Raw genomic sequence first — 19862 nt, 5'->3', positions numbered from 1 at the left:
TGACACCCCCACTACCATGCGTTGCTTTGGTCTGAATGTTCTTTCTCTATACTTAACAAGATTATTAGCTACTTCATCCAAGATTAAGATTTAGTTTAGCCTGCAAATCAGAGAGAACAATTTGCAAGTACTGTTGTTGGAAAAAGGCCAGATTTTTATATAAGGTACCTTTCATAAAAATAAATGGACCTCTGGAGTGGAATAAATTAAATGCTCTTGCCTTGTAATAAGAAGGGGTCTGAGGTTCAATCCTCAATGGAGGCAGAGTGCTTTGGATCTAATTTCAAACTGTAGGTCCAGTCCCGATCTCTTAAATATTTTTTTGCCATTTGCGGTCAGTCTTATTTGCTTCTGCTTCAGTTTTAATGCCAGTGCATTTCAAAAAAAGGTCCATTGCACCCAGGGGTTGACAACTAATTTAAATCTAATTTCATATTTGACAGCAAGCCTATACATAATTGAACTATGTATTACTCTTTATGATTATGCCATAGTTTATATATTAATATTGAATATTCATTGAGAGTGCATGTTAATTTACACAAACTTTAAAGATCAGAAATGTATTTATGAATGAAATTCTTGTGATCAGGGCATCGACTTTTAAGAAATAAATTTAGTAGGCTGTGATCTCAAAGGTGAGAACCACTGCAACAAGTAGCAAAATTATATCACTAGTTGCTCCGTGTCAAGGTTTAGCCGCCATTTAACCAAATTATACATTATGTACTGGAAAGCCAGAATACAAATGTATTTTACCGAACACAAACTTTAATATAAAGAGATTTCATACAAGATTCTCAAAAGATAGGAGTATATTATTTTTTGCTTCATGTAAATTATCCTATAACAAACTCAAGCCAGCTTTTTTGAAAACATTGTTTATATCTAGCTACAAATTTCATATTGTAAATTGTATTTTATATTTAGAAATGAGTAAATATTTTACAGTAGGGAGATATACGAAAACCATGCAACAGGAAAAGTACTGCCAACTCCTGCATTTTCATTGATTTGAGCCACTTTTGTGAAAAAGCTCAACCAAAAATAGCTACGGAGAAAAAAACTTGTTTTTTTTCCCCAAAAAGCCAGTTTTTCCGACCACTTCCAACTCTATGATATTATAAAACAAACATGGAATGACAGTTATTCTATACATTTATATCAAAACTTTTACAGCAATTCCTTCAGTCAAGCATCTCAAACTCACTATGCCAGATCTAAGGGAAGGGATAGATGTGCCAAAATGAGTCTTCTTTTTCTAATGTCTGTGATTTAAGAATACAATAGGCTCAATTTTGGAAAGGGAGAAAATAAATTAATTATGAGCTCTGTATGTTTGTACAATTTCTCAAAGAACCAAAACCATTCTTGGAAAAAATTCTGCATCTCACATAAAAAATGATAACACAAACACTTTATTGCCTCCCTACTGGCATAGTGGTAACGTCGTTGCCTTGTAATTAAGGGGTCCCAGGTTCAATTTCCGGTGGAGGCACCTAGCAGTTTGGTTTCCACTTTAAACTGTAGGTCTAGACCCGATTAGCTTATCTGTGCATAAAGTGAACCTAAACAAAAAACACTTCAAACCGCAATGAACACTTTCTTATGCTGTGTGAAAGTCACACAAAAGGACAAACAGGAATATATGTCTGCTATGTAATTTAACCAACATTTGCAAGGCTGATTTGGAAAATAAATTTGCATTTCATTGTCTCTGGATTCTGAGTTTGAAGTGGAAAATGTTAGATGGGGATGTTTGATAGAGCCTTGGGGTTAGTTTGGGGATGCTCATGTAGTTTAACATGGTGACAGTGAGACAACTAGGGTGGAGGGGTGCTTGCGAAAATGTTTTTTTTTTTTATGAATTTTTATGCTTGCCATATGGAGGGAAAAAGTTTCACCAAGTTTTCTTGCTATATATGCCTTTAGCAAGCTGTCTGGTGGGAGGAACAATGGCTGATGGGAGCAATGGCAGATATCTATATCTTGCTGATGCCAATGTTCTCACTGTAAATCAAGGAGAATGTGATGGTAGATTACACTTTAAAACTAGCACAACCACAAGCCCGGCAAATATCTAATTCGTAGTTAGGTTTCTCTAACTGCAGTGTAAATATGCTAATCTGAATCAGTGTATTGCTTTTCATGACTTTGAGAGTAAAAAAATGCAAATTATTCCAGTTTCCATTACATCATTATAACTTACTTGTTTTGTTTGTTGTTTCTGAGTTTGACCCGCACACGCCACTTCTGCCATATTAGACACCTCTTGCTCTAGCATTTGGCCAGTGTTGGTAAACAGATCCTAAAAGAAGATATTTTATGAATTAACATGTGCAATTCTCGGTAGTGCATAGAAGACAAATTGCAGAAACAATAATGCAACCTTGGACATTGGGTATATTCTACCCCAGCCCGAACACAACCATTACATGCAACAGTCAACAGTCAGTAATGAACTGACAGGATTATTTTGATGGGTGACTGATAGTGGAATTAATGTAGAGTATAAAAAGGGTAGTGGTGGAACCTACCCCACATGCAAGGTTGGAGTTAATGTTTCATTTCCCCCATAACATTGCAATTGAACATTCATTCCCCCCCAACCGTGGGACCATTATTACCATTACAGCAAATTACTTTTCCCTCACAATTTAATAATGGAAAATTATTCATCCTTGTAGCATTTTAAAATAATAGGATTCAATTGTCTGGAATGGCACAGCAGCATTTATCAATCGTAGCACACTTTTGATGGACTTTCAATTCATCCAGCACTAAAATTGTTGCTTGAGAATAAGAAATATATTAGGTGTATTTTTTTAATTATTTTTTTATAAGAGGCATGTTCCTGGCTATGATGTTTATATAACTACATATTAACCATTCAGTACCACGAAGGTCCACCTAACTAGCAGACTCACATTTTCATTTGGTTGACAACCCCCAACCCCTCTCATACAAAAATTCCTGGGTGCACCTATGCATGCACATATGTTTAAAACAAATAAAACTGATTGAATTTTTTGATATTCTCCTCTCCTCGATTGCTGACCTTCCTTGGAACAATTTGGTTTGATTTTAACCACATGCCTATGTATGCAGGGCATCTCAAGCCTCACCAGAAAATAAGTCATACCTCCATCCTCAAAAGACTGGAGAAAAAAAAAATGAGTAGAGAACATACTTTTGCTCTCAAAATGTAGATCACAAAATTTAAAAACAGTACTGCCAGATACAATGAAAGGAAAACATGCATTCTCTGCTTACAAGTGATAAGCCTAACTGAGTAACTTAACGACTGGTGCAAGTAAATAATAAATAAAATTAGAAATTAAGTTTTGATTAATGGTGAAAATATTGGAAAAGCTGACTAAATATCTAGTGATATGGTCATTCCAAATTTTTAGAGTGGTGCTTACTTAACCCATGCACATAACTGCCTAACCTAACAAGCAGCATGGAAACTAATAATACAACACAATCTCTTATGAATTAGTGTGTATCTCGTAACAAACATTCCTCATATTACAATGAATAATGAGACCAGATTCAATAATAATAATAATAATAAAAGCATTAGCTTCATCACCTGGCACAGTTGGTCACTGTAATAGGAACGACTGAAGATGACCGAACCTTCTCCGATTTTCTTCATATTTGGCATACTCACTAATTGAGGCCTCGTAATCACGAATCTGAAGTTAAAAGTTGTCGGAAATGTATAGAAATTGCAAAATAAGTGAAAATAAGGAGTTAGTTTTCGGAATGGAAAGTCTATTTTCACAATTCTTTTGTTGCACAAGCAAATATATATATATATATTCCTGATACTACTACGACATGAAATTTTAACTATGTTTGCCTAACCTAACCACACGTCAATGGTTCGTTGGGCTAGCGTCAATGGTTCGCAAATATTTTGCAATTTCTAGACGTTTCCGACAAATTTTAACTTCAGATTCATCATTAGCAGGCCCCAATTAGTAAGTATGCCAAATATGAAGAAAATCTGAGAGGGGTCCGGTCATCTTCAGTCATACCCTGTAATAATATACATGTAACCAGTCACAGCACTGTGACACTACTGCAAGTCATGGCATGCTGTATCTTTCAGAGGGCTATGGTAGCCAGTACCATGTCTGTTTTGTCTATAATTGTATACTTAAATGTAAACAGAATTTTGATTAAGAGTGTCATGTACATTTTGTGTTATCAACGGCTAATTTTATTATTGCCACCAAAGGAGCTGAAGTAACAAGAATCGTGATTCAAAAATAATTTACAATTTTACTTCGTGCATGTTGTAGATCCCATACATATTTTAAAACAAAGTCTGATTGCATAAGTTTGCAAGAATGTGACAATTATATTTTTGCAAGCAATGTAATCAAAAATAGAGTTGGGAAAAACAGCTTGGAGACATGTGCGAACATGTAACAAAAATTATTTTTGGGCCATTTATACAGTATGCATAAACCTGACCTGCCTAACCTACTGACGTATGCATCCAATAGGTGAAATAACCTAAACTTGACTTACCTATACTATTCACATATTTATTCCTGCTATAAATAGGATGCACACATGAGTAGGTTAGGCAGCTCAGGTTTATGCCTACAAAAGGGCAAAAAAGGTTTTTGTTACATGTCAGCACATATCTCGAAGCAGGCATAGCTGTTGCTACCTACTCGTCTAGCCAGTGTGTAAAATTCAAAAAACTGCATGACAACGGTGCTGCCCTCAATTTACACATTGTAACTATATCGCAGAATGAATTAGTTGAAATGTGAATATTTTTAGATAGAGGCTGGGAACGTAACAACTTATATGGTACAAGGTATTCTACACCTCTTCACTATACACACGAAAGATAGAAAATTTTCTTTTCCAAAGAATAGGGTAAGTTTTGTGCAAAATTAGGGGGGGGGGGTATAATGTAAATGAAAAAGGTGTATATTTAGGTCACAGCTTCTTCAACAGGTGATGAGAATAGCACATGGAATTGCTATCACAACAGCTCTAAACCTGGCCTGCCTAACCTAACAAATGCATTTAGGAATGTAATACCCCTTCACACCTACATTGCGGGCATTGTAAAGTATTTACGGAAGAATTTTAATGCTTCAAATTTGAGCTGCCTAACCTAACAATGAAAGCATTTTGGTCTGTAATAATTATTCATACCAACGTCAAGTGACATTAGCAGCAGCAACAGTCCACAACGGAACACTTTCCAGTATTCTTCCACGTTATTTTATTTGTGCGCGCTGGAAATGTTCGGTAAGACTGCAGAATATGGGCTGCTTAGGAGGAACGCTGTTCATAATTTTTTGGTAACGTTTTGTAGTTAGTAATCGGGGAAAGTAAGTTTTAAGGTGCGGAAAAAAAAAAAATTCTTTAAAAAAACCAGAAAAACGTGTCCAGGTTGGGCGGTATTGAAATCGTAGCAACGAAGGAAAAGGCATATTCCTGCACAAATCTAGCGAAAGTAAAAAATGCCTATGTTGTTAGGTAGCTAGGTTTAGTTCACTTAGCCTAAATAATAATTAGTCATTGTATTTATGCTAATGAAACCTAACCTAACAGGCCTAACCTAACCTTGTAGGCATTCCTCGAAGAAATAATGAAAGAAACTGTGCGTAAACAATATGGACACGAACGAATGGAGAAATGCATTGCTTTTAGTAGCAGGAAAAACATTTTTCATTGTATTTATGCTATATGAACCCAACCTAACAGGCCTAACCTAACCTTGTAAGCATTCCTCGTCTGAAATAATGAAAGAAACTGTGCGTCTGTGGGTGGAATCCGGAGCGACAAATCAACTCGAATGCCGCGAAACGAAGGGTCTCACATATCGCACAACATTTTAGTGCGTAAACAATATGGACGCGAACAAATGGAGAAATGCATTGCTTTTAGTAGCAGGAAAAACATTTTTTACGCGCAATAATATAATAGTAATCGTAAAAGGAATACCGGAAAATGGAAGTAGAAGGTACGTACTTTCAGGGGATATAAATTTTGTTTGTCTATTTAGAGGAAAAAAGCAGCCCATGTTCTGCAGTGAGACCAAATGTTCACTTGTCCCTCTGTACCCCAAAAGAAAGTGAAATATCTGGCATTGTTTATGAAGATTTTCTTGTTTATGAACGTTTTCAGTTGATTTTAGCTTTAGGAAATGTGTTATTGTGAAGCAAAGTACGTTTGTTTCCTTAGAATGTTACTTTACTGTAAAGCAGAACAGCCCGAAGACTTCACACAAGTGAATATAGCACCCAAAACGACTTTCCACAAAAGCAGCTATAATTTTACGTAGTTAGGTTAGGATTGGTACTGATAGTCATTTTCGGCGTGTTCTTTCGCTATTTTACTGTACATACAAACAATGTTTACCAACAAAAAGTGGCGAAAATACTTAGAAATTGAAGATTTTATCTTACGTGTGCCATTCTATGGTATCAAATATATCCGTTATTTGAGCTTTCCTAAAGCTGGAACCACTTTTGCATTACATAAAACATTGAAATCTGTCGATTAAAAAAATTTCTACGTAATTCTCGAGGGGTACAGTGGGTAAACAGTCCCGCGATAGTCAGCCACGCTCGGCAGAATGATAAACTCTACATCCTTGATTACGTTGCACGTAGAAATAGGAATAAATTACACGGTATACGTAAGTAATTCTGTTGTGTGTGTGTGTGTATATATATATTTTTAATATATGTATGTTCACACACCCTACTTTAATTTCACAATAAAAGTAACATACTTTTTGCACTAATCTGAAACTCACTTTGTTTCCAATCATGGAGGAAGCAGAATTAATTATAGTAGCCTATATTTAATTTATTTCATGTTGTGAATTCTGTATTTTCGTCGTAAAAAAGACTACTGTTAAAAAAGTAAATATTAATACACTTACCTCTGCCTTTACAAAGACGATTGTTCCATGAAACAAAGCTCAAACCACGCTACTCATCTGTATTTGGTTTCGTCGGTGTGCAGCGTCGTTCAACTTTTTTCGCGCAGTGGATGATGGGAAGCAACGAGTCGGCTATCGCACGTAACTACGTTGAAAGATCCCTGTGTAAGATGTAACGAGCGCAAAATATGAAAGCACCACGCAATGTTAAAGCAACCATGACAGGGAAACACTGAAGTATGTTATGTAAATGAGACTTCGTAACCTTTCAGAAACATGATTCTGACTTCGTGTGCTGTATGGGAAGTTCTATCGTGAAAATCAAATTCTGATGGCTATATGCGTAACTAAACTGTTCCCATAAAATTTTAATGAACGAACGCCACTGATTCGAGAAAATCTATGCTAAGTGTTTTCTGAGCTTCCAGCGTGTTCAAAGTACTCGGGAGAGAGCTTGAGTGCAGAAAAGGAATTTGCAAATTCAGCTGCGATGTATTTCTGCTTATCGTTGCATTCCGACGTTGCTTGTACTTAACTGAGCTGAGTTCTCTACAGCGACAGGCGTGATCGGCGACTTCGGGTAAGTTCGGGTTCCGTTCGGGATAGCGAACGAAAAAATCGTTGCTTTGAGTAACAAGCAAAAGTGACAAACCAACATGCGGAGGAGGAAAATGAAGGGCGATGATTCGCTGACGCGTTAAGTGACGCGTGAATGTATACAAAACTTTAACTTACTACGAACAAAGTCTAGTAAGCGCTGCGAGAATCGAAATGGAAGTCAAGGACTTTTTAAAACTTACATCATAGGCGGGATGGAAAGGGAAAAAATATATCGTCGCGCTTGCGACAGTGTGTTTACTTGAACACTTCCGTGCTCGTACAATAACAAAATTTGGAAAGCTGCTAGCAAACTAAATGACTAATAAACCTTGCATAAGGTACAATCAAACGTAAAAAATGAATTATACTTAAAATTTGAATCGTAATTAATATAAAAATTCTAGGCGAACGTGAAGTCGTAAAAAATATGGTCTGTGAACGATACAACAGGTTCGGGAACCTGAAAATTTGGCTTACTTTCTGCTTTTAAAGTAACACTTGAAACTTTCTCGACTTTTACTGGTGACTGATTCGCAAATGACTCTTTAACTTTTACAACTGGCTGAACACAGGATGAAATAGGCAATTCACTTTCCATTTTGCAACTGTTTTGAACAAAATTAGGACCCTTGTTTACGGCAAATTTCTGAACTCTATCTTTAACGGATAAAATATTCTTCGGCAAATCTATACTGTCGTCTTTAGTGACTAAACTATTTCTGGATACATCTTGAACTTCTTGTTGCACCCTAGGTTGAATAATAATGGACTGAGGCAGGGGTGGGGGAATTGGCGGGTGACTCGTTTTAAATGGTACCACTTCAACAATCGGTGCAACATCGTCGTAAATCTGGTCAATGGGCGGTGAATCATTATTAAGTTTGCTTAACTGTAACTCGTTGGTACACTCATGGTCATAAGTAATAGATTTCTTGCGTTGACATTGACAGTAACAAATTATGAAAATTATAAAAATACTAATAATAAATGTTGTTAATAATAAAATTGTAATTATATTATAAGGATAGTCAAAGGACTTGTTCAACAGATATATAAAATTAGAAGCTTTTACGTATGGAAGAAATCCGTTTAAAATAACTAAAATCGCAATGATTTTCATGTTGCTTAGGCAATCAAAACAAACACAGTTCTTCAAAACTAATACGTACTTTAAGCCTGCCTAGTCTAATTAGTAGATATTTTAACTCAACTTTTAATTAGTTCTGACTCTAGGCTCAAATTATCTGCGTAATTTATTTATTTAATATAATTTATTTATCCTCTAAATTTATTAGCACTGTTTAACTTATCTTATTTTGAATTTTACTGCAAACATATCTTATTTAATTTCAGGTGTTAACTTTATGTTTAAATACTTGAAATCAATCGAACCGTACTGAGGTACAAGGTAAGGAAAAAAATTGAGACTGATTTACTCCTGACTACCTGAAATAAAATAATAATTATTATTTATGCGATCTTTAAATGCATTAAAATACTAACATCACTAAAACTTGAAGAATCTTTAATTCTCTCTACTCATTCTAAAATATGCTTAGCATATTATTGTGGCAAAGTTAGAAACTAAAACCGTTGTGGTTTAATCATTATCATTCTGCGATGGCAGAATGGATTTCCAGGATTATCGGTAGCTATCCAATATCCGAAGGACAATACTTGTAACTGGAGCGCAAAAAATCTTGACGTCGACGTCTACATATTCATATAATATAAATATTCTCATAACTGGTGCTTAAAATAAACTTTGCTAATATAATCATATACCTTCTGCTGAAGAGTAACTATAAAATTCTAGTGATGTATTCGCTGAGATAGTATTATTACATACTGCAAAAAAAAACTTTTGTGCTTAAGACACATTATTAAATAATAAGTCTGCTTTTAATTGTTAATATTATTAGTGCCATTTTATCATAAATTATTATTATATCACGCGAGAGGATTTAAAATATTAGACCTGTTTCACTTTAATAAATGCCGTAACTTGGAGCAAACTTGCAATATTTATATTTAAGATTTTAAAACAATCTGCATTTTAAAGTTTTTAACATTCGAAGCTACAACGTGCTAAGGATAAATATTCAACTGTCAAACGAAACAATGTTTCGGACAGGAAAAAAAAATATAAATATATACTAACAAAAAAATCTCGTTAATATGTGAGAAACGTCCACGCCGTGTGATGCTCTCATAATTCTCTTCTAGTTATTCAAAATAAGTTGGCTGTGCCTAACTTTGCTTAAAGCATATAAGTATATGTATATCTGTGTACGGATTCATTCTCGTCACAACTGCTTACCTGTGTACGGACATCTCTCGTCACTGCAGCCTATTTATACATCTATTACTTCTCAACTAGAACTTTTAATTATTCGGGCGGTTTATACCCTAAATCACGGTACGCCACTCTAACTATATACGCTTGGTGTAATAGCGGACATAATTGTACAGCGTGTCGAGGAATATAATTAGCGTTTCGTTTCTTTACATATTAACATGAATTAAAATTTTCAGGCAATGTATGCGGAAGTTAAGGTAACGTAAGGCAAGTGACTATCTCGTATAAACTTGACTATCTCCTTAATATAAGCTCCCTTCATGAGGTGCTAGGAGACTTCAGTCATTAAGAATATAAATGAGTGGTCCTTGGGGCCTTATTCGTTCCCAAAACTATATATATATAAAATGTAATATCCTCGTTGCAAAAGTCTTAGCAGTCATAGTTCAAGCATTCTAAATCCTTTACAAGTTACGGTCAGTTTTAAACCAAATTTAAATTAAACTTTTAAGGAATCTCAATTAATAATAATAACAATAATAAAAATATATTGACTCAAACAAGCATACTCTGTGCCATAACTCGTTAAAATGCACCATAGTGCCGATTGACTCTGACTCGGTGGCACTAATTTATTTTCCTCATTCATAAATAACTTTAAAATCCACTTGTAATCCACGTTATTAATTAATTAAAATGTTAAGGGTAAAATCGTTTACTGTTCACTGTAGCTTACTGCATCCTCATAACCAACGTTGTAATAATTTTCGTATCCAAGATCATATAAAAAATATTCTAAAATCACTGTCAATGCAAGAAATCTTCAAATCTAAATGCCTTTCCCTTATTCCATATTTAAAATTCTGGATGGTAAAAATTTTCCCAGGTGGGAATTTGTCGTAGCCATGGTACCGGGTTCGTGAGTGAACCATAGAGCTACCAGGAGCAGATTGATAGGGAATCGTCCACGGACGTACCTGGGCCGGCCACATTTTTGATGAAATGGGCCTCCCTAAAACCCGACATCGAACCTTCCGCCACGCGGAATGCCGGATGCTCCTGATACCATAGCGCCAGCTCGACGTGGGTAACCGCGACGGAGCTAGGTCGAAGGTTCCTCCGCATTCTACATTTCGCTGATTACCGACCCAGACTTAAAGTCGATAAATTTAATCGAATTCATCCTCATGTTAGACTAAACATCTATCATGGCATATATAAATTCTTCTCCCCCCATTAATGCAAAAAACTTTAAGCCCTATGTATTTTCAAAATTAATTTTGGCAAAAAACTAAAAATTAAATAAGTGAGCAAAATTTTGGGGTGGGGTTTGACCACGTGTCAATATTTGGGGTGGGAAATAAATCTAAACTGGTTAACAAACTCTTTTCTCATCGCATTTCCGAAAAACTGCATGAGAAGCCCTAGCAAATCCACCACGTATCAAGCCTAGGGGTGGGAAATAATTCGAAACTGGTTACAAAATAATCTTTCAATTTTCATTTAGTTCATGAAGAAATAAATGAAAATCCCAGCACCTCGACCACGTGTCATTCTATAGAATGAAGGGATCTGAACCAGTTGTTTCTGCAATTAATTGCTGGGGTGATGTAAACTACTCATCATTCATCCTCTTGATGAGACCACTCGTCATTGACATGACGAGTTATCGCTTGGCATGCGAAAGGTACAAATTACACAAATGAATTAAACTACTGAAAAGACAATGGTCACTCGTTGGGTTTTGCGAACCGTTGAACCTGTATCATGGCTGGGTGTAGGATAATTACCTGTCTATCTGAAGTCTTTAGCTGAATGAAAATAGCGAAGTCCTCTGTAAGCTTCTCTCCTATTTGTCGACCAGAACGTCGTTCTACTCTTCACCTACTGCCTTGCTGACCACCTTCTCTCTCTCCACTCAATCCCCAAAGTCCGCTACCTCCCAGCTTGTCTCACCTCTATATTCCCTGGCCATCGAGCTCTTCCTCGATGCCGAATCGCCGAATCGTGTGATTATCATAATTGCTACCATGCAAACCGCTGACACCATAACCAGAAGTATTACCTGTTTCCTGAATGCTCAGGAGGTTTGCATGGCACAACACAATGCATTGTAAACATGCCTAAGAGGCTTGAGACAGCTGAGAAAAACAAGTGAATGCCCTGGTCAACATGAAGCGTTCAGAGAGACTTAATAAAATAAACATACAATCTTAGGGATTGATACGATATAAACACTTCAAACCTAACTTCTGATATTGAATATTTGACATTAACATATAGATTTTTCAAGTTTACTTCTCTACTTCAAATGGTAGCAATGATAATTTCACGATTGGTCTCTTACACAGTCCATTTACAGTCTTTACTGTTGCTGATCGCACTCTTCCATCTCGTCCGGCATGAACCTCTACCACTCTCCCCAGTTTCCATTCTTGTGGAGGGATGTTATCTTCTCGTACAATGACCATGTCGCCCTCTACGAAGTCTCGATGTTTCGAGAACCATTTGGGACGCTGCTGAAGTCTGGACAGATATTCCTTTGACCACCTCTGCCAAAAATGTTGCGTAAGCTTCTGCATTAGCTGCCACCTTGATAGTCGATTAAGAGGAGTCTTGTTGAAGTCCCTTTCTGGTGCCGCCACTAAAGAATCTCCAATGAGGAAATGACCTGGAGTTAAGGCTTGCAAGTCATTTGGATCCTCTGACATTGGGGATATTGGTCGTGAGTTGAGGCACGCCTCAATCTGCGTGAGAACAGTGTACATTTCTTCGAATGTGAGAATTGTGTTTCCAACTACTCTCCTCAAATGGTGCTTTACAGACTTTACACCTGCTTCCCAAAGTCCACCCATATGAGGAGCTCCTGGTGGATTAAAATGCCACTCGATCCCACTGGAAGCAATGAAATGCGATGTGGTTTCATCTCGTTCTGCTCGTTTTGTCACTTCACGTAGCTCTCTTAGTTCCCTACTTGCTCCAACAAAGTTAGTACCACAGTCGCTATACATATCACTAGGTTTACCGCGACGTGAGATGAATCTCTTGAGGGCCGCTAGGAAAGCCGCTGTAGATGCATTGGACACCAGCTCTAAGTGGATAGCCTTAGTGCTGAAACAAACAAACAAAGCTACGTAGCCCTTGTACTTTCGAGCACTTCTTCCAACCATATACTTCAACTGAATTGGGCCAGCATAGTCTATACAACAGTGTAAAAACGGTCGACTAACAGTCACTCTTGGCGGTGGCAAATTACTCATTATCTGTTGTGATGTCACGGAAGTATATCTGTGGCAGATGACACACCTTCGCAGCACTTGACGAACCTTGTCTCGGCCATTTATTATCCAAAATGTTTGTCGCAGTGTTGACAGGACAAGCTGCGGACCTGCATGTAAGTTAATGATATGCTCGTGTGTGATTAACAGCTCTGTTAATTTGTGTGATTTTGGTAGGACAATTGGATGTTTGACGTTATGCGGAAGGTTACTATGCTCCAATCTTCCTCCTACTCTAATAACACCAATTTCATCAACAAACGGATTCAAGTATTGTATGTAATTTGCTCTTTGTAAGACCGCTCCTTTCTTGAGGGCTTGAATTTCGCACGAAAATTCTTCTTGTTGGGCTACTTTTACTAATGCAACCAATGCTAACCACAGCTCTGATGCGCTCAATGGGCCACGAAGCTTGTCATCCCTATGCTTGGCGTTGAATGCAAAGCGCCTACACCATGCTGCAACCCGCTGCAATTTACTCACCTTATGAAAGGAACTAAGGCAATTATAGCACAAGTCACTACTTTTGACAAATGCCTCTCTCTCAGGCTCTGATAGGCTATTATATTGATTACACTTATACAGCGGGTGGGACTCCTGGTGACATTTAGGGCAACACACTGACACATGAAAAGAACTCGCATTTCTTTTGGCACTGGAATCACTAAAGGGTTGTTTCACTGAGTATCCTTGTTGTTTGGGGATCTAGAAGACGCCGACAATGCTCTCGTATCGAGGAAGGTTCGTAGCTGCTCAAACGTCGGAAGTTGATCGGCTGACACACTAAGCTCCCACTGCTGTTGTGACACACTGTCGAGCTTCTCCACGGTATGGAAAACCAAAATTGCATCCCAATGTTGAACTGGAACTTCTAGAACTCTGAGTACACGAACACACTCGGTTGTTTTCGCAAGGCAACAGCTGATTCTGTCTGAATGCAAGGTTGGGACACGAGTCGCTTGATCGTGTCATTCACAAGAACATGCCTTTGCTGATATCTATTGTTCAAAATTTCCCACGCTTCTTTGTAATTGGTGTCTGTAATCGTAATAGATTGCAGCAACAATGCAGGTTCACCACGTATACTAGACTTCAAATATTGAAGTTTCTGTGCAGGGGACAAAGAGTTATTATTATGCACAGACGCAACGAACAAATCACAAAACGACAGCCACTGCTGTAAGTTTCCCGCGAACACAGGCAAGTCCAATTTAGTTAGTCACTACTGGCTTTAACCGACGATGCACTGGCAGCCATTGCCACGCCCTGCTGCTTTTGAGCACGATACAATGTCACCAACATCTGCTCTAATCGGTCTTGAATCGAGCTGATTTCTGCATCAAACTCCGCAAACTGCTCATCACTGCACTTCGAAGACAGCTCACCTGTTAATTGCACAGTTTTGTTGATGTACATGGTGACGCTCTCTTGTGAGATGTCGTCTGACGCAATCTTGTTTTCAACACGCGTAACTTCGCGTTTCAGAACACGTTTGCACGAAAGTATCTGCTCCATAGTTCACAACACTAACACTCGTCCAGACACAAAAGTCAGAACACACCCGGCATGGGAGATAATGCACAAAAAGCTGCTGGTTAAGTCAATTCACTACACGTGGCACGTACTGCGCAAATCCGGGTTGGGAGGACCATGAAGCGGCGTTACACCATTAAAACACCTGGTGTAACTTTCCCAAGTCAAGGAGTGTGTTGATTTCGTGTTGGGTTAAAGAATGAAGTCTCTCATAGTTCATGAACACAACTATATATTATAATAACGGATATTATATACACAAAGACACAGGTTATACGACGACGAAGTACCACCACTTGTGGTCGCGAAGCGCTCGCTCACACACACACACGAAGACAAAGACACTCGAGTTCAGTCAGTCCTATTGCATCATGCATATGACATGTACTTCACGTGGCAGACCTCCCTCCCATCTAGCGAGCAACTCTAACATCATTTTTAAATTTTAATTATATTACAGTACTGAACATCATCCCTTTTAGGTCCAAAGATTTTCCTAAGGATCTTATTTTCAAATACTCTCAATTTATGTTCCTCTTTCAATGTAAGGGACCAAGTTTCACACCCATATAATACTACAGGCAAAATTACTGTTTTGTATATTTTAACTTTTAGTTTCTTAGATATTAAACGAGAAGACAAAAGTTTATGAAGAGAGAAGTAACATGCATTTCCTGAATTAAGCCTACTTTTTATTTCCTCTTTAATTAAATTTTCATTTGTTAATATTACTCCTAAGTATTTGAATTTGGAAACTGGTTCAAACGAGTTATCAATAAGTAGATTTTGATTATTACCTAACACTTGGTTTCGGCCTGTAAGCATATATTTAGTTTTCTCTTTGATAATTTCCAAACCTATCTCTTTAGCAGTTTTGAAAAATATTTTAGCATTATTCTTAATTGTATTTATATCATCCCCTAATAAGTCTACATCATCTACATATGCTAACAACTGAGTCATACCATTTAATTTTAGTCCTTCCTTAGTTTCTTTTACCTTCCTAACAGCATATTCTAAGGCAAAATTAAAGAGCAATGGAGATAATGCATCTCCTTGTTTTAACCCATCATGAATTGTAAATTTTGTCAGACACGTTAATATCCACACGAATTTTACTTTCTGTTTCACTGGTGCATACTTTTATCATACTAACAAGCTTCTTAGGTATTCCAAACTCTACTAATGTATTATATAATTTATCTCTTTTGACCGATTGATTTTTTTTTTTGATTGATTTTAGTTTATTTTACTTCGCGTTTTGTGCCTCTTGGCTAATTTGCGAAGATGGGGATGAGTGATGAAATGATGAAATTGATGAATGGACATTCACAAACAACCAAGCCCGACCGGGATTCGAACCCGGGACCCTTGGCGTCGCAGCGCGATGTGCTAACCACTCGGCCACAGGGTCGGGCTCTTTTGACCGAATCATATGCTTTTTTTAAATCAATGAATAGCTGATGGACATTTTGATTATATTCCCACTTTTATTCAAGTGTCTGTCTGATGTGAAAAATTTGATCTGTAGTTGATCTGTTACGTTTAAATCCACATTGATAATCACCTATAATTTCATTAGCATATCGGGTTAGTCTTGTTAAAAGAATGTTAGATAATATTTTATACAAGGTGTACAACTTTGCTTCCACCGTTTTCCGACAGGTGGCAACAGGAAGTAGCGGTCGAAAGAAGCAGATCGCAGACGTCACGCAGTTAGCTTGGACCTCTGTCAAGATAACCCCCTTCAAACATTAGTCGAGTGGTGTGTGCATCGTGAAGTTGAAATGTTACTGTACGAGCCAAATTCTCGCCATTTGCGGGAGGTTCTACTTATGTGTTTCAATATGAAGAAAACTGCGGCTGAGGTTCATCGAATGCTCTCCACTACGTATGGTGAGGACGCTATAAGTGAGAGAACCTGTCGTGAGTGGTTTCAACGCTTCAAGAACGGTGACTTTAACGTCGAAGACCGGCATAGTGGTGGAAGACAGAAAGTTTTCGAAGATGCAGAATTGGAGACATTGCTGAGTGAATACTCGCGCCATGGGTATGATTCAGAAAGAAGGAACTTGGGTCCCGTATGAGCTGAAACCAAGAGACGTTGAACGGCGTTTGTGTGTTTGTGAACAGTTGCTTCAGAGGCAAAAACGGAAGGGATTTCTGCATCGGATTGTGACCGGAGACGAAAAATGGGTTCATTACGATAACCCAAAACGCAAAAAATCATGGGGATATCCCGGCCATGCTTTCACGTCGACGGCCAAACCGAATATTCATGGCTCCAAGATCATGCTCTGCATTTCGTGGGACCAGCTCGGCGTCGTGTACTATGAGCTGTTAAACCCAAGTGAAACAATCACAGGTGCTCGTTATTGAACGCAATTAATGCGTTTGAGCTGAGCATTGAAGGACAAACGGCCGCAATACAGTGAGAGGCACGACAAAGTAATTTTGCAGCATGACAACGCACGAACCCACGTTGCCAAAGTGGTGAAAACGTACTTGGAAACATTAAGATGGGACGTCCTACACCACCCGCCTTATTCTCCAGACATTGCTCCTTATGATTATCACCTGTTTAGATCAATGGCTCATGAACTGGCTGACCAACACTTCCGATCTTATGAAGAAGTCAAAAATTGGATCGATTCGTGGATCGCCTTCAAAGATGAACAATTTTTTAGACGTGGCATTCGTACGCTGCCCGAAAGATGGGAGAAAGTAGTGGCCAGCGATGGACAATACTTTGAATAATGCCTGGGTAAGCAATGTTTTTCATTACAGCGTCATATTTTTGGGGAAAAATGGCGGAAGCAAAGTTGTACACCTTGTATGTTGTTGAGAGTAGAGAAATTCCACGGTAATTATTGCAGTTCATTTTATCACCTTTTTTAAACAAAGGAACAATTATGGATTCTTTCCACTGTTGAGGGATTTCTTCTTTATTCCATATTAAACAAATTAATTTATGAATTTCACATATTAATGAATTTCCACCATATTTAATTAACTCAGCTGGTATTAAATCAATGCCAGGTGCTTTGTTATTCTTTAGCCTTTTAATAGCATCCTTAACTTCAGTCAAGTTAGGTTCTGGAACTAAAGGTTCTGCTGTGTGGACTTTATTTACTTCTGATTTATCTCCTACATGGACATTTAAAAGGTCATTAAAGTAGTTCTTCCATCTATTTAGAATATCGCTTGGGTCAGCTAGAAAATCACCGTCTTTATCTTTTATCAATTTTACTTTAGGTTGCCACCCCTTTCTAAATTCATTTACACCTTTATATAAATCTCTGATATTTTTGTTTTTGCTGTTTATTTCAATTTAGTTAATTTTGCTTTTCAAGTAATCTCTTTTTCTACTACTCAACATGCGGTTAACTTCTCGCTTTATTGTATTATAATTGCTTAGATTTGTATCATCAGAGTTATTAAACCACCTAAGTCTAGCCTGATTCCTTATTTCTATTTGATTATGACATTCATTATCAAACCATGGGTTACTTTTTCTTGGTTTATGGTATCCTATATTTTCTTTGGCTGCTGATTCTATTGCATTACGTATGTGCTCAAAATTCTTATTTACATCTGTTTCATTTATATTTTCATCATCTTTTAAATCCTGCAAAACATCAAAACTATTTGACAGTTTAATTTGATAATCTTTCTTAATTCTTTCATCAGCAAATTTTCCTGTATTAAATTTTAGAACTTTTAGATTTTGTTGCTTATGATTTATCACTGCGAGTCTTTCTCTTAATTTAGCAATTTAGCAATGAGAAAATATATATAGTTTATATTCAGTTGAGACCGATTGTCACATTTTTGCAATTTTTGCTTTTTGGTTAAGTCAATAGCTAAAAAAACTAAGACCAAAAAATCTGAAGTTTTGCCCTTTGGAGAAGAAAAAACAAATATTTTAGATTTGAATACTAAAGGTTCAAAACTATTTTCATTAGTCAATTTGACACAGAATAACACAGTCCCAATTAGCCTATCAATGCATAAAGTGGACTTAAACAACAAGTATTCTCTTTTACGTTTTGTTACTTTAGGCGCAGTGTATCTTTACGCAGAAAACTTTGCTCAATTGACGTTTAGACCATGTCTCAAAGGGTCCCAGGTGTGATACCCATTGAAATCACAAATGTAAAGATTTAAATCCCGATTAGTCTATCTGAGCATAAAGTGCACTTAAAAAAACATTTGTGTGTTTTGCTTGTTTGAATGCTACGAATTCTCATAAAATGGCATTTTCAAACCAGAATGTATGCAACTGAGTGACAAATATACGCTGCATGACATTTATTATTTTCATTGAGAAGCGACAATTTCTAGTGCAATATGGGATAGACTAGCCATCCTGCAAAGTGTAAATACCTCTTACAGTTCTTACAAAATATTTATTTTATGAAAGTGCATCAAATACTATAAGCAATATGTGTGGGTAGTGACACCCTCACAGAGCCTCTGCTGGTAAGATGATGTTTCCATATAGTCTAGGAGCTAGAAGATTTCTGTTGGGTAATTACTATAATTAATCAATAACTGCACATATACAGCAAAGGCAGCAGTGATTCAATAGTAAAATGTTTTCTTGAATTCTAGTGATCAAAAAAAGTGTGGGCTTGTGAGCTGCCTCCTGGTATGTAAGTTTTCCATATGGCATCATGGGTAAGCTAAACTATATAACTAAACATGTAGTCCTGATGAGGAAATCTGACCATGAAATGGACTTAAAACAAGCTTTTACATGTTTGTGTCTGAATTTAAATGTTGATGTCATAAAATATGAAACAAATGTTAATATCAAAATATTTGATGTTTCAGGGCAATTAAAAAATTTTACTGTTTACAACACACATGGAGAAGTATACGTATTTTGTGAATGTGTGTGTATATCTTGTTTAACAGAGCTTTGAGATGGGAGCGACACGTGGCTCATGGAAAACCAACCCTTAGAAGCAAATACAACCTTTCGAACCGAAGCAACACAAGCTGCAAGTGTCGCTTGTCGCCTGTACCGTTTTCTCAGGGGACTTTCAGACCAAAGCAACAAGTGACATGTGTCACTTGGAAGCAGACCCTTAGTAATTTATTCAACCTTTTGAATTGAAATGCGACAACAAGCTAAACATGCCACTTGCATGTTGCTCGGACTACACTGTTTTCTCAATGGTGTGCCTCGTGCTGCTTCGGTCTGTTGTTCTTGCAT

The 19862-nt window shown here is 37.2% G+C and overlaps 2 protein-coding genes across 3 annotated transcripts in view; both read right to left on the bottom strand.

The window, feature by feature from the left end:
* LOC146001315 (uncharacterized) overlaps positions 1-19862 on the bottom strand; it is a 121963-nt gene that overhangs the window by 85491 nt on the left and 16610 nt on the right. The window lies entirely within an intron of this gene.
* LOC146001433 (uncharacterized) lies at positions 12125-13090 on the bottom strand. The gene has a single exon (XM_083138752.1). The coding sequence runs from the start codon at positions 13088-13090 to the stop codon at positions 12125-12127; it is 966 nt and encodes a 321-aa protein (XP_082994878.1).

The sequence above is a fragment of the Lepisma saccharinum genome, chromosome 17 (assembly GCF_977018435.1).
Source record: "Lepisma saccharinum chromosome 17, izLepSacc3.1, whole genome shotgun sequence".
In the NCBI taxonomy this organism is placed as follows: domain Eukaryota; kingdom Metazoa; phylum Arthropoda; class Insecta; order Zygentoma; family Lepismatidae; genus Lepisma; species Lepisma saccharinum.
This window is presented reverse-complemented; position numbering and strand designations above follow the sequence as displayed.

Bases quoted from the DNA above. Each gene is read 5' to 3' on its own strand.
- LOC146001433 (XM_083138752.1), bottom strand. From the start codon at position 13,090: ATGAGTAATTTGCCACCGCCAAGAGTGACTGTTAGTCGACCGTTTTTA.